This window comes from Candida parapsilosis, contig 005569 (genome assembly GCF_000182765.1).
Source record: "Candida parapsilosis strain CDC317 annotated contig 005569".
NCBI classification, from domain to species: domain Eukaryota; kingdom Fungi; phylum Ascomycota; class Pichiomycetes; order Serinales; family Debaryomycetaceae; genus Lodderomyces; species Lodderomyces parapsilosis.
Genome location: NW_023503278.1, coordinates 1687757 through 1700057, shown reverse-complemented (window position 1 = coordinate 1700057; position 12301 = coordinate 1687757). Strand labels below are relative to the sequence as shown.

At 38.2% G+C, this 12301-nt stretch overlaps 7 protein-coding genes across 7 annotated transcripts; 5 read left to right on the top strand and 2 right to left on the bottom strand. All coding sequences in view use genetic code 12, as the record gives it.

The window, feature by feature from the left end:
• Positions 1–856: 856 nt before the first annotated feature.
• On the top strand, positions 857–3538 carry GPI7 (mannose-ethanolamine phosphotransferase; the record flags this gene model as incomplete). Its single annotated transcript, XM_036807077.1, has 1 exon — positions 857–3538. The coding sequence occupies one exon, from the start codon at positions 857–859 to the stop codon at positions 3536–3538; it is 2682 nt and encodes an 893-aa protein (XP_036663950.1).
• A 34-nt stretch (positions 3539–3572) lies between these two features.
• Positions 3573–4769, bottom strand: REI1 (Rei1p; the record flags this gene model as incomplete). The annotated part of the gene is made up of 1 exon (XM_036807076.1): positions 3573–4769. The coding sequence occupies one exon, from the start codon at positions 4767–4769 to the stop codon at positions 3573–3575; it is 1197 nt and encodes a 398-aa protein (XP_036663949.1).
• A 192-nt stretch (positions 4770–4961) lies between these two features.
• On the top strand, positions 4962–7277 carry RRP6 (exosome nuclease subunit; the record flags this gene model as incomplete). Its single annotated transcript, XM_036807075.1, has 1 exon — positions 4962–7277. The coding sequence occupies one exon, from the start codon at positions 4962–4964 to the stop codon at positions 7275–7277; it is 2316 nt and encodes a 771-aa protein (XP_036663948.1).
• A 129-nt stretch (positions 7278–7406) lies between these two features.
• On the top strand, positions 7407–8065 carry PSF2 (DNA replication protein; the record flags this gene model as incomplete). Its single annotated transcript, XM_036807074.1, has 2 exons — positions 7407–7526; positions 7580–8065. The coding sequence occupies 2 exons, from the start codon at positions 7407–7409 to the stop codon at positions 8063–8065; spliced, it is 606 nt and encodes a 201-aa protein (XP_036663947.1).
• Positions 8066–8221: 156 nt separating this feature from the next.
• Positions 8222–9946, top strand: ARG2 (acetyl-CoA:L-glutamate N-acetyltransferase; the record flags this gene model as incomplete). Its single annotated transcript, XM_036807073.1, has 1 exon — positions 8222–9946. The coding sequence occupies one exon, from the start codon at positions 8222–8224 to the stop codon at positions 9944–9946; it is 1725 nt and encodes a 574-aa protein (XP_036663946.1).
• A 282-nt stretch (positions 9947–10228) lies between these two features.
• Positions 10229–11239, top strand: CPAR2_108000 (PAQR-type receptor; the record flags this gene model as incomplete). Its single annotated transcript, XM_036807072.1, has 1 exon — positions 10229–11239. One exon carries the CDS (start codon positions 10229–10231, stop codon positions 11237–11239), a length of 1011 nt encoding a protein of 336 aa, XP_036663945.1.
• A 133-nt stretch (positions 11240–11372) lies between these two features.
• CPAR2_107990 (uncharacterized protein) lies at positions 11373–12266 on the bottom strand (the record flags this gene model as incomplete). Its single annotated transcript, XM_036807071.1, has 1 exon — positions 11373–12266. One exon carries the CDS (start codon positions 12264–12266, stop codon positions 11373–11375), a length of 894 nt encoding a protein of 297 aa, XP_036663944.1.
• Between the last annotated feature and the right edge of the window lie 35 nt (positions 12267–12301).

Sequence of the window (12301 nt, the reverse complement as noted above, 5' to 3'; positions counted from 1 at the left end):
AATTCTAATTTATATTGTCTTGTTTCATTTCGTCCTTTTGATAAGCTTTAAAAAATTTCCGGTTTCAGTTCATTTTTGTGTGATGATGATGATGAAAAAAAAAAATTTCTTTACCCAAAGTGAAGTGAGTGAGTGAGAGGGGGAGGAAGTGGCTATTATTGCAAAATCAAATTAATAAGGTACAAAAGATAATGATGTGCTATACGTTTGAACAAAGCAATAAGAGTGAATGAAGGACTTAAAAACCAAAGACTGCAATCTAGTCAATCACTTATTCAGCCAATAACCTCGTGTGTCTTCTCTTTTCTTGAACAAGTTACTGGTAACTCTCTGTATTAACAAATGGGGAGAGCGCATCAGTGGTGGTATGCCCAGCTTCAAAATATCATCGCCGATATACAAGAGCTATACATCATGCATTTCAGGCTATAAATCTCCACCTTTGAAGTACCAAGGTGGAGTTGTACAAAAAGTTACTATTAACTTGCGTCCTAATTTTAAAATTATTACCCCATTGGGGCATGCGCCGCTTACATTTCAGGAAGGAGCCGATGCGCTTTTCACCTCATAGAAAGTTAGTGTTGAAAGAACTGACAAGATTGTCAAAAAAAGAGGTCATTACAACAAAAACTTGGAAATGCGACTTTCTTGTGTTATTGAAACTCACTTGAGTTTGATGATGCTACAGGTTCACATAACACCTAGCGTATTTTAACCACTAAACGTTGTTACTGTTCGTGAATTTTTTCTTTTTTTTTTTTTTGCGCGTTGTTGTGTTGTTATTGTTGTGTTTACTGAAAAATCAACAGATTGAAATGTGCACAACTCCGATTCTGTCAACCTTTCGTCACCACTCATGATACGATCGATAAATCTAAAATGGAAAGTATATATACTATTGGTGCTCACTAACATTGTTGGGTTCGTGCTATTTCTCAGTGGGTTCTTTCCCTCAAAGATTGTTCTACCAGGCTCAAACACGTTTCTTCAACCAAGTCTAGATTACAAAACACCATTCTTGACCCAAAATGGTAAACCTCAATTTAAAAAGCTAATATTGGTGGTGGTAGATGCAATGCGTGCTGATTTTTGTTTCAGCGACGAATCGAATTTCAAGTTTCTACATGAATTGATCAATACGGGACATGCTATACCATTTACGGCATATTCCAATCCACCAACTGTGACACTACCTCGACTCAAAGGTATTACTACTGGAGGCACCCCAAGCTTTCTCGATGCCATCTTGAACGTTGCTGATGATTACGATGATTCACAAGGATTACATGCACAGGATTCTTGGGTTTACCAATTCAAACAGCTCAACAAGAATATCAATTTCTTTGGTGATGATACTTGGTTGAAATTGTTTCCCAATGAGTTTGGTGAATTTGAAGGTACCAATTCTTTCTTTGTTAGTGATTTTACTGAGGTGGATAACAATGTCACTCGTCATTTGGATCATCAACTTCTGCTGAGTTCAAATTGGGATGGATTGATACTACATTATCTCGGGTTAGATCATATCGGACACAAGGGGGGACCACATTCAACATTCATGAAACCCAAACAAGCAGAAATGGATCTAATTTTGCAACGACTTTACAATTACACGGAAAAAAATCAAGATACATTGATTGTATTTATGGGAGATCATGGCATGAATGAAGTGGGCAACCATGGAGGATCATCTGCTGGAGAAACTTCAGCCGCGTTGGCATTTATCTCTCATAAATTCAATACCCATAATGATAAAGCTCCGTTACCGGTGTCATCTGACTACACTTACTATGACCAAATTTTTCAGATTGATCTCGTCCCCACATTGGCAAGTTTATTCAGTTTCCCTATTCCTAAGAATTCTCTAGGTGTCATAGCTAGAAAGATCCTCGAGCTATGGCCAGAGAGCCAAAGAGGCAAAATCTTGCTTGAAAATTGCTTTCAGATAATGAGTTTATACAAGGCGAAAAATGGACCAACTGGGAATACTTGGATGGCATGGGAAAGTATGCAAAATGGTGATCATGCAGTAGACGAATATTACTCGTTCTTGGAAAAAGTGCAGCTGGATATGGCGTCATCAGCAATCAATTATAACTACAAGCACATTTACATTGGAGCAGGAATGATTTTACTCACAGCATTGATCACTACTGGCATTTTCAATCTTTACTTTCTCTCATTTAGAGAAATTACTACGTACCTTGTCATTTCATTTGAAGTGTTTACATTGATCTATTCGATACACTTTCATGGCTCTTCTTTGATCGAAGAGGAACATCAAATTTGGTACTTTGCCACATCTTTGTCCTTACTTGCATTTGGTGCGTTCTATTTCAAAGTGTTTGGGACAAAGTCCAAAATGCATTGGTTCTTGACAATACTCTTGTCAAGTCGAATCTTGAAAGCTTGGAATAATAGTGGACAAAAATGGTTTTCAGACGGTACAATTGCAAATTACTTATTCAAATACAATCAAAATCTTCTTTGGGTATTAATTACTCTCACTTATTTTGCAACTGCTGTTAGTATCTGCTTACAAGGGAATTTGAATTGGCTTTTGCGGGTGTTCAAAACCAAGCAAGCTCCCGCGTTAACATTGGAAGGCACTATGATCAACCTTTGCGTGTTTGTGGCAGTTTCAGTATCGTTTCTGTTTAAGCTAGTCCTGTATTTTATTGATGGCCATACCCCCCCTGGGATTTTCAAATTGCTTTTGGTGTGGATCTTGGAAAGCCAAGATGTCAATACGGAGAACTTAAATATTGAGGATATCGATTTAAAGTTACAACTTCAAGGCATAAGTGTTCAATTGGCTAGTTACATGACAATGGCAACTACTGGTGCTTTGGTGTTGGTATTGATTGGTCGTCGTATACAAAAAAGGTACACTGGGACAATCACTGATATCGCAAACATTATTACTTTGTTTTTGATACATCAGACTAGACATGCAAACATACCCATATTTTTGATTTTGCTTGTAATGAAATTGGCACTTGCGAAGCTAGTTTACCAAACATCAACGAATGAGAAAAAGTTTGTCATTGACAACCACATCATTTGCATAACGTTTCTCACATTGTGCTTGCAACATTTGACATTTTTCTCAATGGGAAATACAAATTCATTAGCTACTGTGGACTTGTCAAATGCCTATAATGGTGTACAAACATACGATGTTGTAATTGTCGGATTACTCACCTTCGTTTCAAATTTCGCTGGTTCCATTTTTTGGTCCGTGACATCGCTACAATTAGTTTTTGAGCCTGGAATGGCCAGTTTTAGAGGTGCTTCACCAACTGATCTCACGAGTTATCCGCGTTTAAAATACCGAATCTTGTTGACTAAATCGTTGATTAGTTTATTATTCTACACTGTTTCGGCTACAAACTTGGTGGCCTCGTGTATTAATTTACGATTCCACTTGTTTGTGTGGACGGTGTTTTCTCCAAAATTGTTATTTTTTGCCAGTTGGTTAATTTTGATCAACATCTTGATTGATTTGATTGGTGCTGGTCTTATATTGACCATATAGAATGAAAATAAATAGACACTTGTATTTATTACCCTTATTGTAACAATTGGTCTCTATAATGCGGTTGATTATTGATAAATTTAGCAGCTCTTCTATCATTGACATCTTCTCTCTTCTTTTCGTTCCTCCATGTCCTCTTCTTACTAGCCAACTCCTTTCTATCTTGTAAAGTCAACATATGTCTAGTCTCAGCTGCAATAACAGTACCTTGACCCTCGGATAATATTCTTTCTGGAGCAAGGTTTTGTCTGTAGTATCTAGCATTGGAACGATGGCCGACAACTGCACCAGATGGAAGTATCAATTCATTACCATCTTGATAAATTGCATCCCTGTCAGATGGTTGTAACTCTTCATCACTGTCCGCATCTCCTCCTTCACCCCCATTAACATCTTCCCAATCGCCATCTTCTCCCTCTCCGTCCTCAACAACCACATCGACTTCATCATCATCATAGGTGGATGAAAAATCATAAAAATTTGAAATTTCCAACTTCTCATCCTCAGTTTCATATGGTATCCTCATGTGTCTCTTTGTTTGCATATGTTCCCTAGCAGCTTCTGTATTTCTTCCTTGATAATTGCAAGCTATGCAAAATCCAAATCCAATCTTTTCAGCAAGGTACTCTATCAACCCCTTCTTATCAACCAAATACTGCGTTTCGGGGATATACAAACCATGCTGTCTGAACATGTGTTCGGTATTTTCCTCAATTGTGGGAAAGTTCTGTTTCAATTTGGGATGACAGAATAAACACGTCGTTGGTGGTATTTCAACTTTATTGGAAAGCTTCTTTTGAAATTCTTTTTCTTCAGCCTGTTCTGGCGTTAATTCAGGCTCGTCGTTGGACCCGTTTTGTTCAAACTGCTCAGGTACGGCTGGCCCAGTCAGCAGAGAATCTAATTCCCCTCTTTGATCTTTTCCTTCTGCTTCCCCCTTGGCCTCCTGTTCAGCCAACATTGCTTTTCTAGCTTGCTCCAAAATTATTCGCTTTTGTTGCATCAATGCCTCTTTTTCTTTTCGCCTTTGCTCCTTTTTTGTCGATGTCTTTTCCTTTGTTTCAGTCTGTGGTTGCATCGAAGCAACTTTCGAGTTGAAAAGTTCCTCCGTGATGGGTGGTAACTGAGCAACTTTCCTTTTCAAGTTGTATCGATGCCAGTCAGATTTCATGTGAATCCTTTGGTCATTTGACTCTGGGAATTGTAAATTACATGTATTGCAGGTAAACATCTTTTGAGGGTGGTACACGTTGAAGACAAGTTAACTTAAAGAATGGTAATTTGTAAAAATTGTTACGATGCGATGAGTAAAGATTCCCGCAGCAAAATACACAATAACAATAAATCGTTGCAATTTTTTTTCTTTTGTTTCTTCAAATAGAAAGAACTAGATCATCTTTGCCGACCTTATAACCTCAAGACAATGCTGACAGAAGACCAGGATCTATTCAAAAATGTGCTTCCAAACCTCATGGGCACTATACGTGCAGCCACTGCATTGGCTGCTCAAGACGTGAATTTCTACAAATCAGTGGATCCAAATATCAGCGAGGAAATTGATAAACGAGGGAGGAATCTTTTAACCATCACCAATGATTTGCTTAGAACTGCTTCCTCCCAAACGAACCCAGTTGATCCAATACGTTTTGGTCAGGAAAACATATCAAGTGAGTCATCATGGAACCCCGTCAGTAATGTCATTGATTCAATATTTGAAAAGATTGATTATACATTTGACCAGATTAATAGAAAACAAACTGGTGGTGGCGAGCAGAAGCAATACCTTGAAGATGGGAATAGCCTTATATCAAATGATCAAGCTCAAAGAGTCGAAAAACCACAATCGAAATTCAAAGTTTCTGTTGATAATTCAGAACAAGAACCATTCAAGCCTAAAATCACCGGTAAACCCAATGCATTACAACCGTGGGAGTCAGTTAACAAGCTTACAAACCCAGCGCCAGTTTATGAAGACTCAATAGAAGTGGTTGATCCTCCATTCTATGCGCACCCATACGAGTATGAAATTGATACTCAACCATATCCTAAATCTATTTTGTCAAAATCAGACCCTGTTCCTCCAAAAGATTGGAGCAGCACAAGTGCAATTTGGGTTGACACGACAGAAGGCTTGAACAAAATGATTGATGAGTTGCAGCAGCTGACGGAAATAGCTGTCGACTTGGAACATCATGACTATAGATCCTATTATGGAATTGTTTGTTTGATGCAAATTTCAAATCGTGAAAAAGATTGGATCATAGATACATTGGTGTTGAGAGATGATTTGTCTGTGTTGAACAAAGTGTTTACTGACCCCAAGATCATCAAAGTGCTTCATGGTGCATTCATGGATATAATATGGTTACAAAGAGATCTAGGCTTGTACATTGTCTCGTTATTTGATACCTATCATGCATCAAGACAGTTGGGATTTTCTAAATTTTCTTTACAGTATCTTCTTGATACATTTGCTCATTTCAGAACTTCAAAGAAATATCAATTGGCTGATTGGAGAATAAGGCCATTGCCTAAGCCAATGTTGGCCTATGCCAGATCAGATACCCATTTTTTGTTATACATTTTTGACCAACTTCGAAATAAATTGATTGATAGTGACAAACTTGCTCAAGTATTGTTTGATTCAAGACAAGTGGCAAAGAGAAGATTCGAATACACGAAATTCAGACCATTGTCAAACAATCTAGGAAGTAAGGTGTCATGTCCAGTTATGGCAGCAAATCCTAAAGAACCATGGGGATCGCTCATGTATCAATACAATGTACCAGCATTCAAGAGACCTGTAGTGGAACAGTTGTACAAATGGAGAGATTTGATTGCGAGGAAAGAGGACGAGTCAGTAAGATACATCATGCCAAACCAATTGTTGGTCTCATTGGCAACATTGGAATCTCCAGTTGATGTGGGAAAGGTTCTCAATGTACCGTCTTATGTTTCGGAACACGTTCGATTGAATGCAAGAGAGTTGGCAAAATTGATTGACGATACTTTGAAAGAGAGTGAGCAGAATGACTGGGCGATTGTTGACAAATGGAGCAATCAATTAACGGTGGAAGCAGAGGAGCCAAAAGTGGATATAGAGTCTGTCAATGGATTATTGGAAAAGCTATTGTTGAATATGTCAGTGTTATTTTCCGATGGATCGCTATTGAATAACAATTCATCGGTAGTTGTGCCTGGTGTTAATGGCGTACGGAAGCAAACCTATGAATTTACTGATACCGGCATTGAAAAGCATGATTTTGACAAAGAATGTGGCCAGCGTTTTGAATTTGTGTGGAAGAAATTGTGTGAGATTGATGGTGTTGCGTCGATTTCTGGAAAAGAATTGGAAGATGCATCCGAAGAGGAGGAAGTTGGCGAACCTAGTGAAACACCAAATGTTTCCTCTTCCGGTGAGAAATCCAAAACAGGTCAACAAGTATTATTTAGCAAGGATGAAGACATTGACCCTGAACAATTGATTGTACTTCGAAAATCTAACAAGAGCTCTAAAAAGAAAAGCAACCAACCAGTTCAGGAAGATGAGCCAAGTATAGATTATGCCAATGCTGATAAAATTCTCATTGATCCAAAAAAGCACGAAAAGAAAAAGAAGAGATCTTTTGATCCTTATTCTAGAGATGCAGCAGGACCAAAGCCAGTGAAGAGGAAGAAGGTTATGGCAGAAGGTAAGACTTCTACTTACAAGTTGAAGCAAAGTAGGTTAAAGAAGTAGAATTAATTGTGTAGAGTTCCTTGGGTGGATACACTTATTCAACATGCGCAAAATGGAAAAATCGTAAAAAATAAAAAATCATAGATTTGACTAGAGACGCGATCCTCTTCCCTCTTTACACTGCGCAACATGGTTTTACCGACTCACTTACAAGGCAACTTGACACCTACGGAGATCAACTTTTTAGCCGAGAATGAGCTAATTACCATACTTCCCCGATACTCAATTAAAAAAATAAATTTAATTGGTGTATGTGAATACTGTATTTCATGACATGCAGCCCGATACTAACAACACTTTAGGCAACAATACCAAACTTACGGGCAATGAGAAGAGAGAAAGTTCCACTCTGGGTGGCGCTTATCCTAAAGAACCAGGATAAATGCAACATAGTTCCACCTAAATGGCTCAATGTCAATTACTTGAAGGAAAAATACGATGATGAAATTAGAAAGCCGACACAATTCAGTGACCTACCTTGGAACTGGCTTGAGCTCTCCAAGATACTTCTCACTAAAGCATCTGATGATTTACCAGACTCCATATCTGATCTACGATCCATCATTCAAGATTTGCGGGAGATTCGATTAATCAAGTCACGTAAAGGTTTGAAGGAGTTGAATGAGTCCAATATTGCCTTGAATGGGTTATCGTTGTTAGAGATTAACGAAATTCGACCCTTTGTTCTTCCAGTGATGAACAAGTTAAGACAATTACACGACACCACATTGAAACATGATGCTGGGACCAATGAGGAAAACATGGCAGATGCTTCCGATGACGAGTAGGGCGATGATGTGGAGAGGAAAAATGCTCGTATTGTACAGTATCATAGGTTGATTGATCTGCTGACCTGGGTATTATTTTGTATAGATTTAATAAGAACCGCGCTTACAAATTTTCATTTGATCTCTACTTTCATGTTTTGGGGACCCATTCCAATTATGAGTAAACTCAAGACGCTAAATAGACAATTTATATCCAACCTAGACACCCATAAAGCAGTCACCGATGCCAAACGAAACCTAATATTGTCAATATTGAAATCAACAACAACAAAACGAGAAGCTAAAAACTACCTCACTAAATACCAAAATCAATTTGATTTCAGTAATTTGGATTTTGCCAATTCTGAAATCGTTCCATTGAATAAGAAGGAAAATCAGCGTGAATTATTTATTCAACGGTTTTTAAACCGTCAGAATCCATTTGTAAACATATATGATGAAGATGAACAGAAATTGCAAAAGATTCCCTTACGATTGGCCATTTTCAAAATCAAGTTCACAACAATTACTAATCAACAATGGGTGGGGATAGCTGAAACATTCAAGAGATTGATTAATTTGGGAATATCGCCGATCATCTTGCTTGATTTTGATCATTTGCCCGATTCCTCGTTCAAGAATAATGAGCTATATATCATCGACCAATCTAACAAGATGTTGAACCGTCTTGGCAAACCTGAGGAGGAAGATTTCCAGATAACCATATTAAGGTCTTTATTTACGAGAAAAGATGATCAACTATCAATGGACAGTTTGGAACTGATTTTGATTCCATTATACCAAGGCACTATCCCGATCTTACAACCAATTGCATACAATTCGAATACGTGTACTCAGGAGTTTATGAAAAGTGACCCGTTGTTATTTGCATTGTGTTCTGCTTTGATTGAAAAGAGGACTACTGACTTATTGTCAATCGAAAAGATTGTCATGATTGATCCATTAGGTGGTATACCATCTATAGAAAGAAATCAAACAAGTCATGTATTTATCAACCTTTCACAAGAATATTCAGATATTTTATCTGAGCTTTACGTTGGACACATAAATCCAAAAATACGAGGCTTGCATGTGACCAATTTGAATAGTATGAATAATATACTAAGCTTCATTCGTGACAGATCGGGTAATGATGAAACTACTGGTATCATCACCACACCAGAGATTATGTCTATCAACAACGATCAATTGAATCCCATTATATACAATGTGCTTACTGATAGGTCAATCATTTCTTCATCTTTGCCTAGTCTGAATAAGAGAACTCCTCAAGTATCCACCACTATCATCAAAAAGGGAGTAAATGTACAAGTATTTGAGCAAGATACTTATAGTGGACAATTTTCGATGGAAAACCTATTCAAAGATAAATTAGTTGACAAATCCAGGTTGGTTGAGTTGTTGAACGATTCATTTGGCAAAAATCTTCACGTTGATGAATACTTTAAACGCATTGACAAGAGCCTAGCTACATTCATACTCGTGGGTGATTACGACGGAGCAGCTATAATAACCTGGGAGAAGAGCAAAAACAATGGCCACAATATTGCCTACTTGGACAAATTCGCTATTGCTAAACGAAACCAGGGCTTACCGGGTTTAGCAGATATCATATTCAAGATTATTCTACAATCGCATCCGCTAGAGTTAATATGGCGATCAAGAAAAGTGAATCCCGTGAACAAGTGGTATTTCGAGCGTTGTTGTGGATGTATGAGCTCCCCTGAATCGCAGTGGAAGATTTTCTACATTGGTGATATTTTTGACAAAAGAATTGATCGTTTAAGGAGAAAATCCATTCCTGCTGGTGTCATCAATGTTGGAGAGAAGTTAAACGAGTATTCTGAAATATGTGAAGGTATACCACCATCTTTTATATAGATTTTGTGTAGAACTTAGTACTAAATGAACCGTAAATTGGAAACAAAATCCTCAATGACTCCTGATGAGATGGGTCACTTTCTGGCTGTAGTGTTGAGATCTATTCGAGTGGAGATAAGTTTCACATAACGAGTGCTAGAGCATTTCAGTGGGTTCTTTGTATCGGTTACCCAACATTGTCATAGTGACACAAAAATGTTCATGAAACAATTTCTGCATAAACTATACTCAACAGAACTCATAGACCCCCGCTAACCACTCGCTTCTCCTCATTCCCGCTCAATGGTATCAGAACAAGTGTCCACCATAAGACAAAGACAAACTCAGGAATCAAGTGTTGACCCCAAACAGGGTCCGGCGCAAACGTCGCCAAGAATTGTCGCACAACTGGAGTCGAGAAATCCACTTGCAAGAAGATTGGCTTACTACCACGAATTAGATGAATGGCAACAAGATAATCATTACATCCGTTCTGGCTACGTCCGAGGAACTTCTCTGTATTTGGAGAGTTTCAAGTCATTGGGCTACTGGCACAATGAGACAATCAACATCTACTCTCATTTGTTACCTTCAAGTATCTCGTTTTGGTTGATTCTATATTATGTTAACTTTCAGCTTGCTATGTATGATAACTACTTGGGAGTCTGGGAAAAGCTTAATTTTATCCAGTTTGGTTTGGCATGTACGTTTTGCATGTTTATGTCGTCTGTGTTTCATACATTGAAGTCACATTCACACAAGGTCAGCAAATTTGGAAACCAGTTGGATTACTTTGGCATTGTCATATTGATTACATGTTCCTTGATTTCAATTATCTTGTTTGCCTATTATGATGAACCATTAGAAAAATGGATATTTGTTTCTTTAACATTGTTTTTTGGAACTGTTTGCACTGTGTTTACGTTACATCCGGAATTCTCCAAGAATCACTATCGACCATTTAGGTCAACAATGTTTATCCTATTTGGCCTTTCTGGTGTGTTGCCAGTCGCTTTCGGTGTCTACAAATTTGGTGCCGCTACTACGCTGGATCGAGCTGGAGTGAAATGGTTAATTTTGGAAGGATTGTTTTACATCTTGGGTGCTGTATTATATGCTGCTAGGTTTCCGGAAAGATTGACTCATGTTGAAGAAGATGAGCATCTGTTGTTGCTGAACCCTCAAGCTGGTAAATTTGACATTATTGGACATTCACATCAAATATTCCATGTGTTTGTGGTGATTGCTGCCTATTGTCATTGGTTGGCGTTGGTGCAATGTTATCACTACTTACACCAACATATTTTAGCTTAAGGGGATCTACTCGCTTTTGGGGGCTGGAACATGATTCATAAATGTATGATTAGACGTATATAAATTCTAATAAAGTGTACGGTTGCAAATTGCCCGTTGAGGAATGTTTGGTACCCAGATCAAAAGCATTTTTTCACAACTTGGAATTGATCACATAAAACATCTCCTGAACGATACTCACCACATGCTTGTTGTTGTCCTCCGTGTACATATCAGCTTTGAACAAGAGCCTATTATTACCAATCCACTTGAACTTAAACACATACAGAAACCATTGATCAATATCAAAGTCATCTTCGTGAAAATAGACGCTGTGATCGAGGGAAGTGTCGAATTGCGGAGAAATATTCAACCCCAAATGTTCCACTAGGCACTCAATTATAGCCCAATCTGTCAAAGCGGTAAGACCGACAAATTTGAATTCCGGGGTAATATTTTTTAACTCCTGGTGGTAATTTGGATCATTCTTGATTCCCCATCTCACTTGAAAAGCATACGTGTCCTTCTCCATCTGCTTTTCATAGAATCTCAGGTATAAAAACACAGGTGATGCCACATATGTCAGTGGTACACCACTGAGGTTCTGAGTTAACACCGTCTTTCCTGGAGCAATACTGTAGTCCATCTGGGTACTATTCTTATGGCTTGTCTTTGTTGTTGAGTTTTTAGTGGTTAATGAAACCATTGCTGCAAACACTACGACTCCGTTTTGTGATGCAAGTATATTCCTTGCTGCAAATGATTTCCCCGAAGATACTTCTTCTACTTTCCAAATGAGTGGGATTTCATCATTCACAGCTTTCAAGAAATACGAATGGAATGAATTTGGCGTGTATCCTGGTGCAGATCTCAATGCAACTAAGATAGCTTGTGCTGCAATGTTGCCTCCGTAAACACCCCTAATCTCTTTGCTTATCTTTCCTAATGCTTTGACACCACGATATGTTTGTTTGTCTATTTTAACAACATCAAATTCAGCTTGAGCGTCCAATGGCGGCAACACTGTTTTTACTGTGGTTTTTGACATAGCTGGATCCTCAATATTGTGACAATGTGATTTTT